The 20,239-nt window shown below is 69.0% G+C and overlaps 3 protein-coding genes across 3 annotated transcripts; 2 read left to right on the forward strand and 1 right to left on the reverse strand.

The window, feature by feature from the left end:
- Positions 1 to 837: 837 nt before the first annotated feature.
- Positions 838 to 8,904, reverse strand: LOC309414942 (serine protease 53-like; the record flags this gene model as incomplete). Its single annotated transcript, XM_082012322.1, has 10 exons — positions 838 to 1,311; positions 1,573 to 1,721; positions 2,663 to 2,895; positions 3,657 to 3,807; positions 4,425 to 4,644; positions 5,766 to 5,932; positions 6,420 to 6,697; positions 8,013 to 8,181; positions 8,498 to 8,530; positions 8,832 to 8,904. 10 exons carry the CDS (start codon positions 8,902 to 8,904, stop codon positions 838 to 840), a joined length of 1,947 nt encoding a protein of 648 aa, XP_081868448.1.
- A 961-nt stretch (positions 8,905 to 9,865) lies between these two features.
- On the forward strand, positions 9,866 to 11,585 carry VKORC1 (vitamin K epoxide reductase complex subunit 1). Its single transcript, XM_082012313.1, has 3 exons — positions 9,866 to 10,020; positions 10,650 to 10,759; positions 11,207 to 11,585. Exons 1-3 carry the CDS (start codon positions 9,872 to 9,874, stop codon positions 11,410 to 11,412), a joined length of 465 nt encoding a protein of 154 aa, XP_081868439.1. The 5' UTR covers positions 9,866 to 9,871; the 3' UTR covers positions 11,413 to 11,585.
- A 1,283-nt stretch (positions 11,586 to 12,868) lies between these two features.
- BCKDK (branched chain keto acid dehydrogenase kinase) lies at positions 12,869 to 16,717 on the forward strand (the record flags this gene model as incomplete). The annotated part of the gene is made up of 11 exons (XM_082012338.1): positions 12,869 to 13,030; positions 13,288 to 13,356; positions 13,488 to 13,598; positions 13,722 to 13,769; positions 14,008 to 14,127; positions 14,232 to 14,330; positions 14,419 to 14,492; positions 15,121 to 15,249; positions 15,739 to 15,828; positions 16,329 to 16,490; positions 16,573 to 16,717. 11 exons carry the CDS (start codon positions 12,869 to 12,871, stop codon positions 16,715 to 16,717), a joined length of 1,209 nt encoding a protein of 402 aa, XP_081868464.1.
- Positions 16,718 to 20,239: the final 3,522 nt, after the last annotated feature.

Below are 20,239 nucleotides of genomic sequence, written 5' to 3' on the forward strand. Positions count from 1 at the left end.
CAACCGCGTCACAGGTGGCGGAGGTGTCTATGGGACACCTGGGCGCGATGGAGACGGCATTGGGGTCCCCCTCGACACCCCAAACGGCGTTGTCGGCGCTACAGGCGCCTCCGGGACACCTGAACGCGCCGCTGACGGCGTTGGAGTCCTCCCCGTCGCCCCAGACGGCGTTATCGGCGCCGGGGGCGTCCCCGGTACACCCCAACCCGCGGGACGCGGGGTGCGAGGCCTCCTCGGCGTCCGACTGCACCGCGCAGCCGGACGCGGCGATGACGGTGTTGGAGTCCTCCCCGGCGCCGGCCGCGCCGCCCCGCGGCCCGCCGCGCGCCTGTCGGACAGCCGCCAAGTCCTCCCCGGCCCCCCGGCCCCCGGCACCGGCCCAGCGTCACCCCGCACAGGCGGTTGGGGGGCAGCGCCGGGGGTCCCGGCCCCCCCGCCACCGCTCCCCCAGGGGCGCCGAGGCTGACGGGTGACGGGGCGGTGCCGGGGGGGGTGGTGGGGGGTGGGAGGGTTCCGGATCCTGTTTCCCTCCCCGTCATTAAATTTGGGTTGTTTTGGAGAGGTTTTGGGGTGGATTTCAGTTTTCTGTGGGGTGTGACCCCCAAATCGGGACTGGGAACCCCCAAAAGGGGGCTGGGGGCTCCCGAGTGTGCTCTGAGGGGAGCTGCGGACCCCCGAGCGGGGCTGGGGACCCCCCAAATAAGGCTGGGGACCCCCAAGCTTGCCCTGAAGGGGGTTGGGACCCCCAGAAAGAGACGGGGGGGCCCTGCAGCCCACCACCACTTTATTGCTGTTCCCCCACAACCAGAGCCCGCCCCCCCAGAAGTGGGGGGGGGGTCAGGCCTTGCCCGGGTACCCCCAGCTGTTGGGGTCCTCGGGGATCTGGGCTTGCCTCCAGACGTTGGGGTCACCCCGAACGTCGGGGTCCTCGGAGGGCTCGGGGCGCTCCCGGACCCCTGGGTCCTCAGTGGGGGGGGGCGTCCCCGTGGGGCGGGGTGTCCCCGTGGGGCGGGGCGTCCCCGTGGGCTCGGGCTGTTCGGCGATGCCGGGGTCCCCCGAGGTTTCGGGGTGCGCCCGGGCCCCCGTGGGCTCCTCCTCCTCCTCCTCGCGGGGGTCCGGGGGGGTCTCGGCGAAATAGGCCTCCCGGGTGATGCCGGCGATCCAGCGCTCGTAGGGGGGGGCGGCGGTGAAGAGGGGGGGCCCCCCCTGGGCGCAGCCCCCCACGCTGGCCGTCCCCGCCAGGAACCAGATCCCCCGCTCCTCGCAGGCCAGGGGGGACCCCCCGTCCGGCTGTGGGGTGTCCCCGTCAGCCTGGGCTTGGGGGAGCCCCGTGGGACACCCCGAAACCGCCCTGGGACCCCAGGAGGCCCCCCCAGACCCCAACCCCCCCCCCGAAGGGACCTCTGGGACCCTTCAAGGCACCCCAAGACCCCCAAAAAGGACCCCGGGACCCCAGAAGTGACCCGAGGCACCCCAAAAGGGACGCGGGGACCCCCAGAAGGGACCCCAGGAGGGACCCAGGGACCCCCAGGAGGGACGTGGGGACATCAAGGTCCCCCCGTCGCCGCTGACCTGGCAGGCGCTGGTGCCCGCGGGGACGGTGATGCAGAAGGTGTCGGGGGGGGACGCGGCCCCCACGTGGTCCCCGACGTCCCCCCGGGTCCCGCAGGACTCCGAGGGCGTCACCTCCACGCTGACCAGCTCCTCGGGGATGGAGGAGCCTGGGGGGACACGGGGGGTGAGGAGGGCAGGGATGGGGACGCCGGGGCTGATGATGGGGACGTGGTGGACGCCAGGGATGGGGACACCAGGGACAAGGGGGACACCAGGGATGGGGACACCAGGGATGGGGACACCAGGGATGGGGACACCAGGGACAATGGGGACACCAGGTACAATGGGGACACCAGGTACAATGGGGACACCAGAGATGACGGAGACACCAGAGGTGATGGGGACACCAAGTACGATGGGGACACCAGGGGTGGGATGGGGACACCAGGGACAAGGGGGACACCAGGGATGGGGACACCAGGGATGGGGACACCAGGGATGGGGACACCAGAGACAATGGGGACACCAGGTACAATGGGGACACCAGAGATGACGGAGACACCAGAGGTGATGGGGACACCAAGTACGATGGGGACACCAGGGGTGGGATGGGGACACCAGGGACAAGGGGGACACCAGGGATGGGGACACCAGGTACGATGGGGACACCAGAGGTGGGATGGGGACACCAGGGACAAGGGGGACACCAGGGATGATGGGGACACCAGGGGTGGGATGGGGACACCAGGTACAATGGGGACACCAGAGATGATGGGGACACCGGAGATGATGGAGACACCAGAGACGATGGAGACACCAAGGATGGGGACACCAGGGACAGGGGGACACCAGGGATGGGGACACCAGGGGTGGGGACACCAGGGGTGGGATGGGGATACCAGGATGGGGACACCAGGATGGGGACACCAGGGTGGGGACACCAGGGGTGGGGTGGGGACACCAGGGGTGGGGACACCAGGGGTGGGGACACCAGGATGGGGACATCAGGGGTGGGATGGGGATACCAGGATGGGGACACCAGGATGGGGACACCAGGGTGGGGACACCAGGGACGAGGGGGACGCCCCGGGGCGCCGGCGGGACTCACCGTTGGGGGCCAGCAGCGCCCAGCAGCGGGTGCCGGGGGGCCGCCGGTGCTCGCTATAGGGCAGGCAGAGGGGCCGCAGGGCCGGCCCCAGGGCCAGGGGGGTCTCCAGCTGCAGCAGGGCCAGGTCCCGGCCCCCCCCCGGCTCCACGTAGGCTCCGTGCAGGTGCAGCCGCGCGCCCCTGCGCCGCGCGTCCCCCGCCGCCACCGCCTCCCAGGCCTCCGGCGCCTGCCGCCTGCGCCCCGACGCCCGGGTGGCCGCGACCCCCGGGACCCCCGGGACCCCCCCGCGCGATGGGCCCCCCACCCTTGGATACCCAGGTCCTGGGGTGCTACAGGGCAGGGGGGGGAGTTGGGGGTCCCGGGCGCCTGGGTCCCAGGGGACGCTATGGGGCAGAGGGGGGAGTTGGGGCTCCCGGGGAGGCTGGGTCCCAGGGGACGCTATGGGGCAGAGGGGGGAGTTGGGGGTCCCGGGTGGCTGGGTCCAAGGGGACGCTATGGGGCAGAGGGGGGAGTTGGGGGTCCCGGGCGCCTGGGTCCAAGGGGACGCTATGGGGCAGAGGGGGGAGTTGGGGGTCCCGGGGTGGCTGGGTCCAAGGGGACGCTATGGGGCAGAGGGGGGAGTTGGGGGTCCCGGGCGCCTGGGTCCAAGGGGACGCTATGGGGCAGAGGGGGGAGTTGGGGGTCCCGGGTGGCTGGGTCCAAGGGGACGCTATGGGGCAGAGGAGGGAGTTGGGGGTCCCGGGTGCCTGAGTCCCAGGGAACGCTATGGGGCAGAGGGGGGAGTTGGGGGTCCCAGGTGCCTGAGTCCCAGGGAACGCTATGGGGCAGGGGGGGCAGTTGGTGGTCCCGGGCGCCTGGGTCCCAGTGGGGGGATGTGGCTCCTGGGGGGGGGTCGGGGCACCCAGCCCCCCGGGCCCAGGGGCGCCGCTGTGGGGCAGAGCCCCGCCGGGTCGGGGGGCGCCGTGGGGCGCCGTGGGGCGGGGGGGTCACTCACCCGATGAAGCAGTGGGCGGCCGCCAGCACCCAGCCCTCGGCCACCAGCGCCCCCCCGCAGCGGTGCCGCCCCCCCAGCCGCAGGCTGACGGCCCAGGGCCAGGAGGGGCCGGGGGGGGGCTCCAGGCGCGGCCCCCCCTGCATCCCACAGCCTGTGGGGCGGGGAGGGGGGGTCAGCCCGGAGGGCCGGGGACCCCCGCCAGGGGCTGGGGTCTCCCGGGGTGGGGGGTATCGGTGGGGTTATGGGGTGCCCCCCACCCACATGTCAGGGTCCCCGGGGGCTGTGGGGTGCCCCCCGCCCATGCACTGGGGTCCCCGGGGGTTATGGGGTGCCCCCCACCCACATGTCAGGGTCCCTGGGGGCTGTGGGGTGCCCCCCGCCCATGCACTGGGGTCCCCGGGGGTTATGGGGTGCCCCCCACCCACATGTCAGGGTCCCCGGGGGCTGTGGAGTGCCCCCCGCCCATGCACTGGGGTCCCCGGGGGTTATGGGGTGCCCCCCACCCACATGTCAGGGTCCCTGGGGGCTGTGGGGTGCCCCCCACCCATGCACTGGGGTACCCGGGGGTTATGGGGTGCCCCCCACCCACATGTCAGGGTCCCCGGGGGCTGTGGGGTGCCCCCCACCCATGCACTGGGGTACCCGGGGGTTATGGGGTGCCCCCCACCCACATGTCAGGGTCCCCGGGGGCTGTGGGGTGCCCCCCACCCATGCACGTGGGTCCCCAGGGGCTGTGGGGTGCCCCCCACCCACTGCCCCCCTGCTCACCCAGGCACTTGCCGTCCTCCAGGCCGGGGGGCGGGGGGGGCCCCAGGGGGGCGAAGGCGCTGTGGGGCAGGCGCCGGCCCAGCCAGCCGGCGTGGGCCGCCAGCCCCGTGGCCAGCACTGGCCCGTTGGGGCGGGCGCAGCCCACGGCGAAGCTCAGCACCCCCGCCTGCACCCACTGCCCCCCCGGGCCCCCGCAGGCCAGCGGGCCCCCCGAGTCTGCCTGGGGGGGGCGGGGGGTCAGCGCCTGGGGGCCCGTGCACCCCTATGGGCCCCTACAGCCCCCTATAGCCTCCCTATAGCCCCTGTGTTCCCTGCGCAGCCCCTCGTATTCCCCACCCCCCCCCACGCCACCTAAAGGCCCCTATAGACCCCCCTATAGACCCCCCTATAGACCCCCCTATAGACCCCCTATAGCTCCATATGTTCCCCCTATAGCCCCTTATATTCCACCAGCCCCCTAGACCCTCTAAAGGCCCCTATAGACCCCCATAGATCCCCTATATACCCACTACAGCTCCATATATTCCTCCTATAGACCACCTACAGGGCCCCATAGACCCTCTATAGCCCCCTAAAGCCCCCTAAATGGTCCCATAGGCCTCCTATAGACTCTCTGTAGACCTCTACAGCCCCATAAATGCCCCCATAGATCCCCTATAGACCCCCTGTAGATGCCTACAGCCCCATAAATGCCTCCATAGACCCCCTATAGACCCTCTGTAGATGCCTACAGGCCCATAAATGCCCCCGTAAACCCCCTATAGACCCTCTGTAGACCCCTACAGCCCCATAAATGCCCCCGTAGACCCCCTATAGACCCCTACAGCCCCATAAATGCCCCTATAGACCCTCTGTAGACCCCTACAGCCCCATAAATGCCCCCGTAGACCCCCTATAGACCCTTACAGCCCCATAAATGCCCCCATAGACCCCCTATAGACCCTCTGTAGATGCCTACAGCCCCATAAATGCCCCCGTAGACCCCCTATAGACCCCTACAGTCCCATAAATGCCCCCGTAGACCCCCTATAGACCCTTACAGCCCCATAAATGCCCCCATAGAGCCTCTGTAGACCCCTACAGCCCCATAAATGCCCCCGTAGACCCCCTATAGACCCTCTGTAGATGCCTACAGCCCCATAAATGCCCCCATAGAACCCCTATAGACCCCTACAGCCCCATAAATGCCCCCATAGACCCCCTATAGACTCCTACAGCCCCATAAATGCCCCCGTAGACCCCTATAGACCCTCTGTAGATGCCTACAGCCCCATAAATGCCCCCAGAGACCCCCTATAGACCCCCTATAGCTCTGCGCCGCCGCCGAGGGCGTGGCCCTACCTGGCAGGCGCCACGGCCGCCCTCCTGCCCGCCGGCGCAGACCATGCTGGGCCGCGCCGGCCGCGCCAGGTCGCGGCGCCGCAGGTTGGAGTAGAGGCAGTTGCAGGTCTCGGGGCTCAGCAGGTCCAGGGCCACCTTCTGCAGGGGGGACCCCGCCGGCAGCGACACTGCGGGGGGGCGGGGGGCAGAGGGGGGCACCCCGTGGGGAGACGTCGTCATGGGGAGCCACCACCGTGGAGCCCCAGATGGTGAGAACCCACCCCACGGAGACACACCTCCAGGGGACCCACCTCCATGGACACCCAGATGACAGGAACCACCCCACGGAGACCCACCACCATGGAGACCCACCTCCATGGGGACCCACCTCCATGGGGACCCAGATGACCAGGAACCACCCCATGGAGACCCACCACCATGGAGACCCACCTCCATGGGGACCCACCTCCATGGACACCCAGATGACAGGAACCACCCCACGGAGACCCACCACCATGGAGACCCACCTCCATGGGGACCCACCTCCATGGGGACCCACCTCCATGGGGACCCAGATGACCAGGAGCCACCCCATGGAGACCCACCACCATGGAGACCCACCTCCATGGAGCCCCAGCCCCCCACCCCCAGGGGACCCAGGCATCGGGGCCTCACCGTTCTCAGCCACGTGGCCCCACCCGGTGATCCAGCACGGGGTGCCGAAGGCGAAGGGGTGGTGGGCCTGGGGCAGGCAGATGGTCCCCACGCGGGGCCCGAGGGTGACGGGGGACTCCAGGCGGGCCAGCGCCAGGTCGTGGCCCCCCTCCACCCGCCGGTAGCCCTCGTGGACCACCACTTCCACCACCGTCCTCTCCTGGCCGCCCGTCTCCTGCAGCCGCAGCCGGCCCACCACCGCCCGCCAGGCCGTGGGCTCCGCCCGGCTCCCGTTGGGCCTGGGGGGGTGCCACCGCTGTCACCCCTGTCCCCTCTGGGTGCCCAAGCCCGGCCACGGGTGCCCCAACCCGGGTCAAGGTGCCCCAACCAGGTTCTAGGTGCCCCAACCCCAGCCACGGGTACCCACTCGTGATCTTAGGTGCCCTAACCAGGTTCTAGGTGTCCAAGGGCATCTGGGTGACCCAATGGGTCATGGGTGGTCCAACCAGGTTCTAGGTGCCCCAACCCCAGCCACGGGTACCCACTCGTGATCTTAGGTGCCCTAACCAGGTTCTAGGTGCTCCAAGGGCATCTGGGTGGCCCAATGGGTCATGGGTGCCCCCATGCCAGTCATGGGTGGTCCAACCAGGTTCTAGGTGCCCCAACCCCCACCACGGGTACCCCACTCGTGGTCTTAGGTGCCCCAGCCAGGTTCTAGGTGCTCCAAGGGCATCTGGGTGACCCGATGGGTCATGGGTGCCCCCATCCCAGTCATGGGTGGTCCAGCCAGGTTCTGGGTGCTCCAGTGAGGATCTAGCTGGTTCAGTGGGGATCTAGGTGGTCCAACAGGGTGGTAGCTGGCCCAGTCAGGGTCTAGCTGCCCCCACAGGCACGTAGCTGGCCCAAATGGCTTCTGGGAGGACCAATGGGGTTGTAGGTGGCCCAACGAGGATCAAGTAGGGTTCTAGGTGGTCCAATGAAGAGCTGGGTGGCCCAAAAGGGTTCTGGGAGCCCTGGTGAGGATCTAGGTGGCCCAGTAGGGACCTAAGTGGCCCAAGGGGTCCCAAAAGGGATCTGGGTCGCTCAAAGGGGATCTGGGTGGCCCAGTGAGGATCTAGATGGTGCACTGGGGTTCAAGGGGTCCTAAAGGAGATCCGGCTGGCCCAACGGGGATCCGGGTGGCCCAACGGGGCTCTGGGTGGCCCAGTGGGGATCTGGGTGACCCAACGGGGATCTGGGTGGCCCAGCGGGGATCTAGGTGGCCCAACGGGGATCTGGGTGGCCCAGTGGAGATCTGGGTGACCCAACGGGGATCTGGGTGGCCCAGCGGGGATCTGGGTGGCCCAGTGGAGATCTGGGTGGCCCAACGGGGATCTGGGTGGCCCAACAGGGATCTAGGCAGCCCAACGGGGATCTGGGTGGCCCAGTGGGGATCCGGGTGGCCCAACGGGGATCTAGGTGGCCCAATGGGGTTCTAGGGGTCCCAAAGGAGCTCCAGGAAGCCCAGCGGCTTTCCGGGCGCCCCAACGGGACAGAGGGTGTCCCCAGCGGAAGGTCCCACTCCAGAACCGCCCTCCCCCTCCCCCCCCGCCCCCCCCCTCCCCCAGGACTCACCCCTGGAAGCAGTGGGCGGCCGAGAGCACCCAAAGGGGGGTGACGAGGGTGCCCCCGCAGAAGTGCTCCCCCCGCAGCTGGAGGCTCACCTGCCAGGGCCACTCTCCGGGGCGGGCGGCCGTGCCCCCCACCACGCGGCCCAGCTCCCGCTGACGCCCGCACGCGGGGTCTGCGCCCGCCGCCCGTCAGCGGCGGCGGCGCGCGTCCCCCGTCCCGCGCGCGTCCCCCGTCCCGCGCGCGTGTCCCCCCCCCCACCCCCCGCCGCCGCCGCGGACCCCCGGATGTCTGGGCGCGCTGTGACCCCCCCTCCCCGCCCCGGTTTCAACCGCCCCGGGGGTGTTGCGACAGCGTGCGAGAAGGGGTTGCGACAGCGCTTTTTTTGGGGGGGGGGGGGGAAGTGGGGCCCGGGGGGGGGTGCCCCAAATGCCTGGGTGGTCCCAAAAATGGGGGGGGGGTTGCTCACGGGTACGCGCAGGCTCGTTTACCTGCGGGGGTCTCCGCGGCCGCGATTTCGGCACCTGTGGGGGAAAGGAGGGGGGTGTCACGGCCTGGGACCCCCGCCCCGAGGGACCCAGGCATCTGGGTGCCCCCCACTCCCCCCCCCCGCCTCCGGGGGGGCACCCGGGCGTCCGGGCTCATTTTTGGGGGTTATGACCTCGGCCTTTCCGGTAGGACCGGTCGAGCGGGGCGCCCCGCCCGGACGCCCGGGTCCCCCCCGGGGGGCACGCGCCGCCGCGCCTGGGTCCCTTCCGCCGCCGGACGCGTGGGTGTCCCCCCCCCCGCCCCCCCCCGGCGCGCCCCCCGTGCCCCCCGACTCACGGGCCAGGAGCAGGAGCAGGAGCGCGGCGGCGCGTCCAGGCGCGTCCAGGCGCGTCCAGGCGCGTCGGGTCATGGCGGACACACCGGGCAGGCCCGTGGGGGGTCGCTGGGGGTCCGTGGGGGGTCCGTGGGGGTCTCTGTGGGTGCGTGGGGGTCCCTGTGGGTGCGTGGGGGGTCTGTGAGTGTCTGCGGGGGGTCCCTGTGGGTCCATGGGGGGTCCCTGTGGGTCCGTGGGGGTCCGTGGGGGTCCCTGTGGGTGCGTGGAGGATCCCTAGGGGTCCGGGGGGGGTACGTGGGGGTCCCTGTGGGTGCATGGGGAGTCTGTGAGTGTCTGCGGGGGTCCCTGTGTGTCCGTGGAGGGTCCGTGGGGGTCCCTGTGGGTGCGTGGGGAGTCTGTGAGTGTCCGCGGGGGGTCCCTGTGGGTCCGTGGGGGGTCCGTGAGTGTCCGTGGGGGGTCCCCGTGGGTCTGGGGGGGGTCCATGGGGGTCCCGTGGGTGCGTGGGGAGTCTGTGAGCGTCTGCGGGGGTCCCTGTGGGTCCGGGGGGAGTCCGCGAGTGTCCGTGGGGGGTCCCCGTGGGTCCGTGGGGGGTCCGTGGGGGTACCTGCGGGTCAGTGAGGGGGTCCGTGTCGAGGCGTGTGGGTACGTGCGGGTCCGTGTCCGCCGCCGCCTCTGCCCCGCCCCCAGCCCGCAGCCGGTTTTAACCCCGCCCGCCCCGCCCGGGTCCCCTTTTTTTTTGGGGGGGTGGAGGAGGGGACCCCCTTAGAGCCCCGCCCCCCCGTGGACTACATCCCCCATCAGCCCCCGCCGCCGCTTCCGGGAAGGGGGCGGGGAGCGTGGGCGGAGCGGGCGTTGTCACCGCCGGCCAATCATCGCCGTCTGCGTGAGAACGCTGGCCAATGGCGGCGGAGGGAACGCCCGGCGGAGGCGGTGGGTAGCGGCAGCCGCGTCGGCCCAATCAGAGCGGGCGCTGGGGCGGGAGGGGCGGGCGCGTCGGCCAATGGGAGGGGCGGGGGCGGGGCGGGGGCGGGGCGGGGCGGCCATGGCGGCGCGCGCGGCGCTGTGCCTGGCGGGCGCGGCGCTCTCGCTGTACGCGGTGCACGTGGAGCTGGCCCACGCCCGCGACCCCTCCTACCGCGCCGCCTGCGACCTGGGCCCCGCCGTCTCCTGCACCCGCGTCTTCTCCTCCCGGTACCGGGGGGCGGTGGGGTTCGGCGGAAGCGGGAAGCGGGGCCGGGAGGAGCATCGCGCCGGGGGTTGCGTGGCCCGGCGGCGGGGGAGCGGGGGGGGGGGGGGGCCGTGTTTGCGTTGCACCGGCGGGAACGGCGCGTGGGTAAACACCGCCACGTGGCGGGGGCGGGGCTTGCGGGGGGCGGTGTTTCGCGGGGGGGTGGGGGAGCGGTGGCCGGGCGGGAGGAGTGGGCGGGGCTTGCAGGCGCGGCAGGGGGTGTGGGCGGGGCTTTGGGGCTTTTAGAGCGGGACGGGGAGTTTGGCAGGGGCGGGGTTTGCGGGCGCGGGAGGACTGTGGGCGGGGCTTTCGTACGGAGCGGGGGGCGGGGCTTTCAAGGGCAGGTTTTTATACCGGGGCGTGGCTTGGGAGGGGCGGGGTTTGGGATATAGGAGAACTGAGTGGACGGGGCGGGGCTTGGGATGAGGCGGGGCTTAGAGGACAGGCCCGGCACAAGGATACACGCCCAGCAGCACCATATGTGGGCATGATGGGCGTGTCTCCCTGGCGGAAGGCGTGTCTCCCTGGCGGGAGGCGTGTCTCCCTGCCAGTGATGGGGCGTGACCAAGTGGTGCCCCGCCTCCTTTGGCAGGTGGGGTCGCGGCCTGGGGCTGCTGGAGGGGCTGGTGGGCCGGGACAGTGTGGCCAACGTCCCCAACGGGGCCATCGGGGTCCTCTTCTACCTGCTGCAGGGGCTGCTGGGTAGGTTGGGGGGCACTGGGGACACGGTGGGGATACGGGGAATGTGGTGGGGGACCCCGGGGGTGTGGTAGGGACATGGTGGGGGCACATTAGGGACACTGGGGACATGGTGGGGACGCATTGGGGACACTGGGAATGCAATGGGGACATGGTGGGGACTCATTTGGGTCACTGGGGACATGGTGGGGGCACATCGGGGACACTGGGAATGCAATGGGGACATGGTGGGGACTCATTTGGGTCACTGGGGACATGGTGGGGGCACATCGGGGACACTGGGAATGCAATGGGGACATGGTGGGGACTCATTTGGGTCACTGGGGACATGGTGGGGGCACATTGGGGACACTGGGGACGCACGGGGAACATGGGGATATGGTGGAGACACATTGGGGATGCAGTGGCGACACGTCGGGGACCCACACCTTCCTCCATGGCCACCCACAGGGGCAGTGCCGGGGCAGGGGGCGGCAGCGGTGCTGCTGGGGACGTCGGTGGTCTCGGCGGTGGCCTCGCTGTGGCTGGCAGGGGTGCTGGCCTTCATCCTGAAGGACTTCTGCCTCGTCTGCCTCACCACCTACCTCCTCAACGGCCTCCTCCTTGCTCTCAACTGGCGCCACTGGCGGCGCCTCCACCATCTCAAAACCGCCTGAAACGCACCCAAAAATGTCGGGGATGGGGATAGCCCTACATCTGGGGCTGCTCCTCCCTCCCCCCCCAAACATGGCAGTTGTGAGCGAGGGGCCCTGCTGTCTAGGTGTGTGGTGTTACGTTCCCTCCCTCCCCATTCCCCCCAAATTATTTGGGGACCCAGGCCTCCGGGACCCTGCCAGAAGGGACCCAGGCCGCTGGGACACCCTCGTGAGGCATCCAGGCATCTGGGAACCCCCTTCCCCCCTGCCCAGTAAGGGATGCAGGCATCAGGGACCCCTTTCCGACCCCCTCAGAAGGGACCCCGGCATCTGGGACCCCCTCACAAGGGATGCAGGTGTCCACAGGCTCCCTTAGCCTGCCCTAAAAAGGGGCCTAGACCTCTGGGACCCCCTTCCCCCCCCCAATAAGGAGCCTAGGAATCTGGGACGCCCTCATGAGGGACACAAGCACCTGGGGACCCCCTTACCGCCCACCCCGACGGACCTAGACATCTGTGGAGGTTGCCCTCCACTGCCCTCCCTACCCACCGTTGGAGCTGGGGACGGTCCCCCCGTCACCTCCCCGGACTCCATTTCCCATCGTGCCTCACAAAATGGCGCTGACACCGCCCTTCGCGCATGCGCGGGGGCGTTGCCACGCCCCCTCCACGCTTTGCGCATGCGGAGCGCGCCGTCTCCCACCCCTTCCGTCGGGGTGGACCGTACCATTCTGAGGGGAGCGCGGGGGGGGGGGTGGGGAGCAGACGGGGCCACTCTGAGGCGAGCCCGGGGGGGGGGCGCGTCTCGGGCGCCTGGGTCCGCTGGCTGGTGAGTGGGGGTGGGGTGGGTCCCCGGGGGGGGGGGGTCGTCCAGGACCCGGGTCCCCTGTGGGGGACTGAGGGGACAAGTGGGTCCCGGACGCCTGGGTCTCCCTCTGTGGGACGGGGGGGGCCCGGACAGCTGGGACCCGTGTGTAGGGGAGACTGAGGGGAAAAGGGGGGGCCCAGGCGGCGGGGTCCCCGCTTTGGGGGGCGGGAAAGGGGTCCCGGACCTCCGAGTCCCTTTTGGGGGGCGGACACTGAGGGGGGAAGGGAGTCCGGGACGCCTGGGTCCCCTCAGGGAGGGTGGAGGGGGCGGTTCACAGGGGGGCTGTGTGGGGCCCGGCCCCCTGGGGGTGGCGGGGAAGGGGGTCCCGGATTCCGGGGTCCCTTGGGGGGGTGAGTCTACGGGGTGGGGGGTGTAAGGCCCGGATTGCTGGCGGGGGGTGGGTCTATGGGGGGGGTGTGGGGCCCGGAGGCCTGGGACCCGCGGGGGGGGTGTGGGAAGGGGTCCTTGGGGGGGCTGTGGGTGTCCTTGGGGGGGCTGTGGATGTCCCTGTCCCCCCCCTCACCCTACCCGACCCCTCCCCATACCCCAGAGAGGAGTCTGGGCCCCCCTGTCCTGCCCCCTCCCCCATCCCCTGTCCCCCCTTCAGGAGATGCTGCGGCGGGTTTTGGGGGGCCGGCGAGGTGGGGCTCTGCCCCCCCGTCCCCCTGCCCGGGCAGCCGCCGACCAGACCCCGCCTGACCTGGCCCGGGAGCGCTCCAAGGCCGTCACCTCCTTCTACCACCAGCCTGCCATCGACATCGCCGCCGAGAAGGTGGGAGCCCGGCGTCCGGGTGGGGAGGGGGACCCCAGGGTCTGGGGGGACACCCCGGCATCCGGGTGGGTGACCCTGGTGTCCACGGGGGACCCCAGAGTCCAGGAGGGGACCCCGCTGTCGGCAGGACCCGGGTGTCCCAGGGTTGCGGAGGTCTTGGGAGGGTACGTGGGGGGACCCGGGTGTCCGGGGGGAAGCCTGGCGTCGGGGTGACGTGTGTGTGTGTCCCCCCCCGCCGTGTGTGTGTCCCCCAACAGCCCTCGGTGCGCTTGACCCCCACCACCATGTTGTACTCGGGGCGCTCGCAGGACGGCAGCCACATCCTGGTGAGAGGGGGGGTACTTTGGTGTCCTGGGGGGGACGCCGGCGGTTTTGGGGGTCTGGGCAGGGGGGGGAGCCCCGTGTCGGGCTGGGAGGGGACCCAGGCGTCCGGCTGTCCTTCCTCCCCCCTCCACAGAAGAGCGCCCGCTACCTCCAGCAAGAGCTGCCGGTGCGCATCGCCCACCGCATCAAGGGCTTCCGCAGCCTCCCCTTCATCATCGGCTGCAACCCCACCATCCTGCACGTGGTGCGTCCTGGGGGGACCCCGGCGTCCCGGGGAGGGGACCCCGGCGTCCCGGGGGCACCCGGCTGTCCAGGGAGGGGACCCTGGCACCCGGGTGCTGACGCTGTGTCCCCCCCGTCCCCGCAGCACGAGCTATACATCCGCGCCTTCCAGAAGCTCAGCGACTTCCCGCCTGTGAGTGTCACCCGTGTCCCTGCATCGCCCTGTCCTCGTGTCACCCCCGTCCCTCTGTCACCTCGTCGCAGCCCGTCCCCGCGTCGCCCCACCCTTGTGTCCCGTCCCCCCCCCGCCCGCGGCTGACGCCGGTGTCACCCGTGGAGTCACCCGTCCTCACGTTGCGGGGGTGACAGGGCGTACACCCGCTGTCGCCCGTCTCCCCGGTCACCGTGTCGCGGTGTCCCCGCGTCCCCAGATCCAGGCGCAGGGCGACGAGGCGCGGTACTGCGCGCTGCTGCGGCAGCTGCTGGAGGACCACAAGGACGTGGTGACGCTGTTGGCCGAGGGGCTGCGCGAGTGCCGACGGCACATTCAGGTACCGGGCGCCGGGGTCCCCTCCCGGACACTGGGGTCCTTTGGGGACATCGGGGGGACGCCGGGGGGGTGGCGGGGTCCCCCCCGGACGCCTGGGTCCTTCAGGACGAGCGCCTGTTGCGGCCCTTCCTGGACAAGACGCTGACGTCGCGGCTGGGGATGCGGATGTTGGCCACCCACCACCTGGCCCTGCACGAGGACAAGGTGGGCCAGTGCCTATAGGGGGCAGGGAGAGGCACCTATAGCCCCCATAGGTGCACCTCCTTACCCTCTCCCACCACCCTCCCCGTAGCCGGACTTCGTAGGCATCATCTGCACCCGCCTCTCCCCCAAGAAGCTCATCGAGAAGTGGGTCGACTTTGCCCGGTGAGGCGCCTATGGGGATGTAAGGGCCCTATAGGGGGCTGGCGGGGGGGCCTGTGGGGCTATGTGGGTCCCCCCATGGGCTATACAGGCTTCTACAGGCGTTTCTGGGGGCTATAAGCTTTTGTATGGGGGTTCTGTGGGCGCCCCTATGGGGCTATGAAGGCGCTGTGGGGCTTCTGTGGGGTTATATAGGTCCATATACAAGTTGTTATGGACTATATGAGTTCATATAAGGGCTTCTATGGGGTTTGAGCTCCTGTGAGCTCTGTGGGGGTTCCTGTGGGACTATAGGGACCCTATGGGGCTCCTAAGGGGTTGTATGGGGGCATCCTCTGGGCTTCCTGTAGGGCTGTAGAGTCTGTATAGAGCTATAGGGCTTCCTATGGGGGTCTCTATGGGGCTATAGAGCTCTTGTGGAGTTCAGGTGGGGGTTCTTATGGGGCTGTAGGAGCCTTGTGGGGTCTATAGGTGGCTGTAGGGGCGCATAGGGGTTCCCAGGAGGGATGCGTGGGGTCGGCGGTTGCTGGGTGTTTCCCTGAGGGCTCGTACGGGGTTGGGGGGGGAGTGACGGGGAGGGGGCAGCCGCGGGTGACAGGGGGGTGTTGTCCGGCTGACGCGGGGCCCGCAGGCGGCTGTGCGAGCACCAGTACGGGAACGCGCCGCGGGTGCGCATCAACGGGCACGTGGCGGCGCGGTTCCCCTTCATCCCCCTACCCCTCGACTACGTCCTGCCCGAGCTGCTCAAGAATGCCATGAGGTATGGGGGCTATAGGGGGCTGGGGGGGGGGTATGGGGGGTATAGGGCCCAAAGAGGGGGGCTGGGGGGCTTTACGAGGGAGATAAGGGCTTCCCTGGGGGGATGAGGCAGGGTATGGGGCCTGAGAGGGGACATGTAGGGGTGTTTTACCTTTTTTACCTGTTTTGCATGTTACAGGGGTATATGGGGCCTATAGGGGGTGTATAGAGACTTACAGGGAGGGTATGGGGTCTGTAGAGTGTGTATGGGGTCCTGTGGGGGATATGGGGCTCTAAAGGGGTGGTGTGGGGCTTTTAGTAGAGAGATGGAGGAGTAAAGGAGGTTAACGGGCCCTATAGGGCGTGTATAGGGTCTTATGGGGTATATGGGGCTTATACGGGTATATAGGGGCATGTGGGGGGTGTTTGGGGCCACGGGGGGGGTATGTGGGGCTCTAGGGTGGTGTACGGGGCCATAGGGGGCTCTAGGGGACCATCTGGGGCGGCGCAGGGCGACGATGGAGTCCCACCTCGACACCCCCTACAACGTCCCCGACATCGTGGTGACCATCGCCAACAACGACATCGACCTCGTCATCCGGTACTGGGGGGGTTCCCGGGGGCGGGGGGGGGGGTTGGGGGGGGTCTCCAGCGTGTCTCCGTGGCCCCGTAGATGTCCCCAAGGTGGCCTTAGGTACTGGGGATGCCCCAGGGTACCCCAGTGTCTTCATGGGAGGTTCTCCAGGGTGTCCCCAAGGTGTTCTTAGCTACTGGGGGGCCCCCGTGGTGTCCCCGTAGATGGTCTCTGTGGTCCCCCATGTCCTCATGGGGAGGTTCTCCATGATGTCTTCATGTCCCCGTGGAGGGTCTTCATGGCGACCCTAGGAGGGGGTTCTCCATGGGGTCCCCATGCCCACAGATGTCCCCAGGGTGTTCCCACGGATTGGGGGTTCTCCACGGCGTCCCCGTGGATGGTTCTCCCCGTGCCCACGCCCAACCCCAAGACATTCCTCTCTACCGGGGGTCCTCCACCCCCTCCCCTCTGGTGCCCCCCGTCTTCGGGAGCTCCCCTGAGGGGTCTCCCCCACCTCCCCCCGCCAGGATCTCCGACCGGGGCGGTGGGATCCCCCACGACCTCCTGGACAAGGTGACCGAGTACCACTTCAGCACGGCCGAGGCCAGCGCCCAGGACCCCCGCTTGGGAGGACCCTTCCGCAACCTCCTGGACCTCAGCAACAGCGGCCAGGCCGGCCCCATGCACGGGTACGTCACAATGGAGGGACACCAAGGGGGTTCCCCCCAAATCTTGGGGACCCCCCCCCGGTGACCCACGGCTGCCCCACAGGTTCGGGTTTGGGTTGCCCACCTCGCGGGCCTACGCCGAGTACCTGGGGGGCTCGCTCTGCCTGCAGTCGCTGCAGGGCGTAGGCACGGACGTCTACCTGCGCCTGCGCCACATCGACGGCAAGGGGGAGAGCTTCAGAATCTAGGGGGCCTGGATGCCTGCGTCCCCCCTGCCCCCCTGCCCCGGATGCCCGAGTCCCGGAGAGCCCCCCACGTTGGACGTTGATCATCGTGGAGGTCAAGGTGCTCCCGGAGAACCCCCCATGTCGGACGTTCATTGTCACAGAGGTCAAGGTGCTCCTGGAGAACTGCCCCCATGTTGGATGTTCATCACCATGGAGGTCAGGGTGGACCTGGAGAACCCCCCCATGTTGGACATTGATCATCATGGAGGTCAAGGCGGACCTGGAGACCCCCATGTTGGACATTGATCATCATGGAGGTCAAGGCGGACCTGGAGACCCCCATGTTGGACATTGATCATCATGGAGGTCAAGGCGGACCTGGAGACCCCCATGTTGGACATTGATCGTCATGGAGGTCAAGGTGGACCTGGAGACCCCCATGTTGGACATTGGTCACCATGGAAGTCAAGGTGGACCTGGAGACCCCCATGTTGGACATTGATCGTCATGGAGGTCAAGGTGGACCTGGAGACCCCCATGTTGGACATTGGTCACCATGGAAGTCAAGGTGGACCTGGAGGTCCCCATATTGGACATTGGTCATCATGGAGGTCAAGCTCGACCTGGAGAAGCCCCCATATTGGACATTGGTCATCATGGAGGTCAAGCTCGACCTGGAGAAGCCCCCATGTTGGACACTGGTCATCATGAAGGTCAAGGTTGACCTGGAGACCCCATGTTGGACATTGGTCATCATGGAGGTCAAGGTGCTCCTGGAGAACCCCCCTCGTTGGACGTTCATCATCATGGAGATCAAGGTGCTCCCAGACACCTGGGTCCCTTGCTTGGACATTGGGGTGCCCACCCCACCCACCCAGGACATTGGGGTTCCTGACCCCACCCCCCCACCCCGTTTGGCTTCGTTAGGGCCCCCCTTGTTACCGGAGTGGGGCACCGTCCTCATTAAAGCTGCAGCCGGTGCCGAGGGGAGAGGGTTTATTGGGGACCCAGGTGTCCGGGGTGGGGGAGGAAGAGGAGGAGGAGGGGAGGGGAAGAGATGAGAGGGCCTCTTGGTGCCCAGAAGCCCCGTTCAGCCCATTTCTTGCCTCAAATCCATCTTCTTCATCATCATGTTCCTCCTCATCGTCTTCCTTCTCGGGGTGTCCATCACCATCCTCCTCCTCGGTGTCTCCCATCTTTCTCAGCTTCTCCATCTACCTCCTCGCCGTCACCTTCCTCCTCAGCGTCTCCGTCACCATCATCCTTGCGGTCTCCATCCTCCTCCTCCTCCTCGGGGTCTCCATCTTCGTCACCATCCTTCTTCTCCTGGTCTCCGTCCTCCTCAAGGTCTCCATTGCCATCGTTCTCCTCAGAGCCTCCACCACCTTCTTCCTCAGGGTCTCCATCTTCTTCCTCACCACTCTCCTCCTTCTTGGGGGCCTCCGTCTTCCCCCCTCAGTGTCACCTCCCTCCTCTTCCTCAGGGCCTCCATCTTCATCACCATCCTCCTCCTCAGGGTCTCCATCACCTCCCTCCTCAGCGCCTCCATATTCCCCATCCTCCTCCTCTTCCTCCGCACCACCCTCCTCCTCCTCGAGGTCTCCATCTTTCCCCCCTTAGCGTCACTCGGCGTCACCTCCTTCCTCTTCCCCAGCGTCTCCATCCTCCTCCTCGCCATCACCTGCCTCAAGGTTTCCACCACCTTCCTCCTCCTCAGGGCCTCCATCTTCCTCCTCACCACCCTCCTCCTCCTCAGGGCCTCCATCTTCCTCCTCACCTTCCTCCTCCTCAGGGCCTCCATCTTCCTCCTCACCACCCTCCTCCTCCTCAGGGCCTCCATCTTCCTCCTCACCTTCCTCCTCCTCAGGGCCTCCATCTTCCTCCTCACCACCCTCCTCCTCCTGGGGGCCCCCCCCGTCCCCCTCGGGCGGCGGGTGACAGCAGGGGCAGTCGGAGCGGTGGGACGGCTCGGCGTCGCGCTTGTAGAAATCTATAGGGGACGCAGGCACGCCTATAGGGGTGTCGCCTATAGGGCGGCGCCGCCGCGTAGGGGCCGGGGGACACGCGGACGCCGCGACGACTCACCCAGCGGCCCCGGCTCCTCCAGGCGCGCCAGGAGCCGCAGCAGCGCCCGGCAGGTCTCCTCGCCGCGGGCCAGCGCCAGCGCCCGCAGCCGCCGCGCCCAGCCCCGGCCCCCCGGGGGTCCCAGCGCCGCCGCCTCGGCCGGCGTCAGCGCCCCGGCCTCCCGCAGCCCCGCCAGCAGCGCCCGGCCCGGCGCCCGCCGCAGCCGCCGCTCCAGCTCCCGGCCCTGCGCCCGCACCTGCGCCCGCGACATGGCCACCCGCCTGCGCCGCGCCGGGGGGTCGGCCCTATAGGTGACGGTGGAGGCTCCCCGTGACGTGGGTGCCCGGCCCTATAGGAGGTGCTGGAGGGGGTCCCAGCGTGGGGCTCGGCTCTATAGGAGACAGCAGAGAGGCCACGAATGGGGCTCGGCCCTACGGAAGGTACCGAAGGCTCCCCGTATGCGAGTCCCCAGCGCTATAGGGATCCGCTGCCTGCGGAGGCTCAGCCCTATAGGGTCCCCTCGCTGCCTATACTGTCCCACTGGCCCCCCCACGCCCTATAGGGGGCTGGGCCCAGACCCTGTAGAGCCCCCCAGGTTGTGCCAACCCTACAGCCGCCCACTCCCGCTGCCTCCCTACCTGCTCCCGGCCCCTATATGGCTCCTATATAGCCCTTATAGAGACCTCCGGGTATTTTAGCGCTGACCTTTGGGGTTGGCCAAGCCTGGCCCGCATGACATCAGAGCCAGCATGGGCCCCATAGGCGCCACCCCCATCCGGCTCCGGGTGGGGAGGGGGTGCCTATAGAGTGGCGGGGTCTGTTGTAAATGCCATATGGGTTTGGATAGGGTAGAGAGTGTCTATGGGTGCTCTATAGGTGCTCTACAGGATCCCTGTAGTGGAGCAGAGTCTGGGGGGTGCCCCTGTGGGGTTTCTGTAGGGTCCCTAGGGTGGAGCAGAGGCTGGGGGGGCCCCTGTGGGGTTTCTATAGGGTCCCTATGAGGGAGCAGGGGCTGGGGGGTGTGGCTGGGGTGGTTCTATAGGGTTCCTGAGGGAGCGGAGGCGGGGGGGGGGTCGTTACAGCACTTCTCTAGGATCTCCCTCTACGAAGGAGCGGACTGTGGTGGGGATCGCTATAGGGTACCTATGGCGGAGCGGCGGCTGGCGGGCGCCGCTATAGGGTTCCTATAGGGTCCCTGTGCGGGCGGGGCGGCCGCCGGGGAGCCCACAGGGCCGCGCGCCCCCGATGGCTCCGCCCACCCCCTTCTCCCCGCCCCCGCAGCCCCTTGGCCCCGCCTCTCCGCGGACCGTACCACCGCGAAGGCAGAGGGAGGGGAGGGGGAAGAGAGTCCCACGAACACACTCACCCCCCCCCCGGCGGTGGCACGCGCCGGCGGAGTCTATAAAGGGCGGGCAGGCGGCCGGGGGCGCAGTGCGGGCGCCACGTGGAGGGGAAGCGGCGGAGCAGGGCGGCACCGCC

This window comes from Phaethon aethereus, assembly GCF_964289735.1.
Source record: "Phaethon aethereus genome assembly, chromosome: 35".
Taxonomy (NCBI): domain Eukaryota; kingdom Metazoa; phylum Chordata; class Aves; order Phaethontiformes; family Phaethontidae; genus Phaethon; species Phaethon aethereus.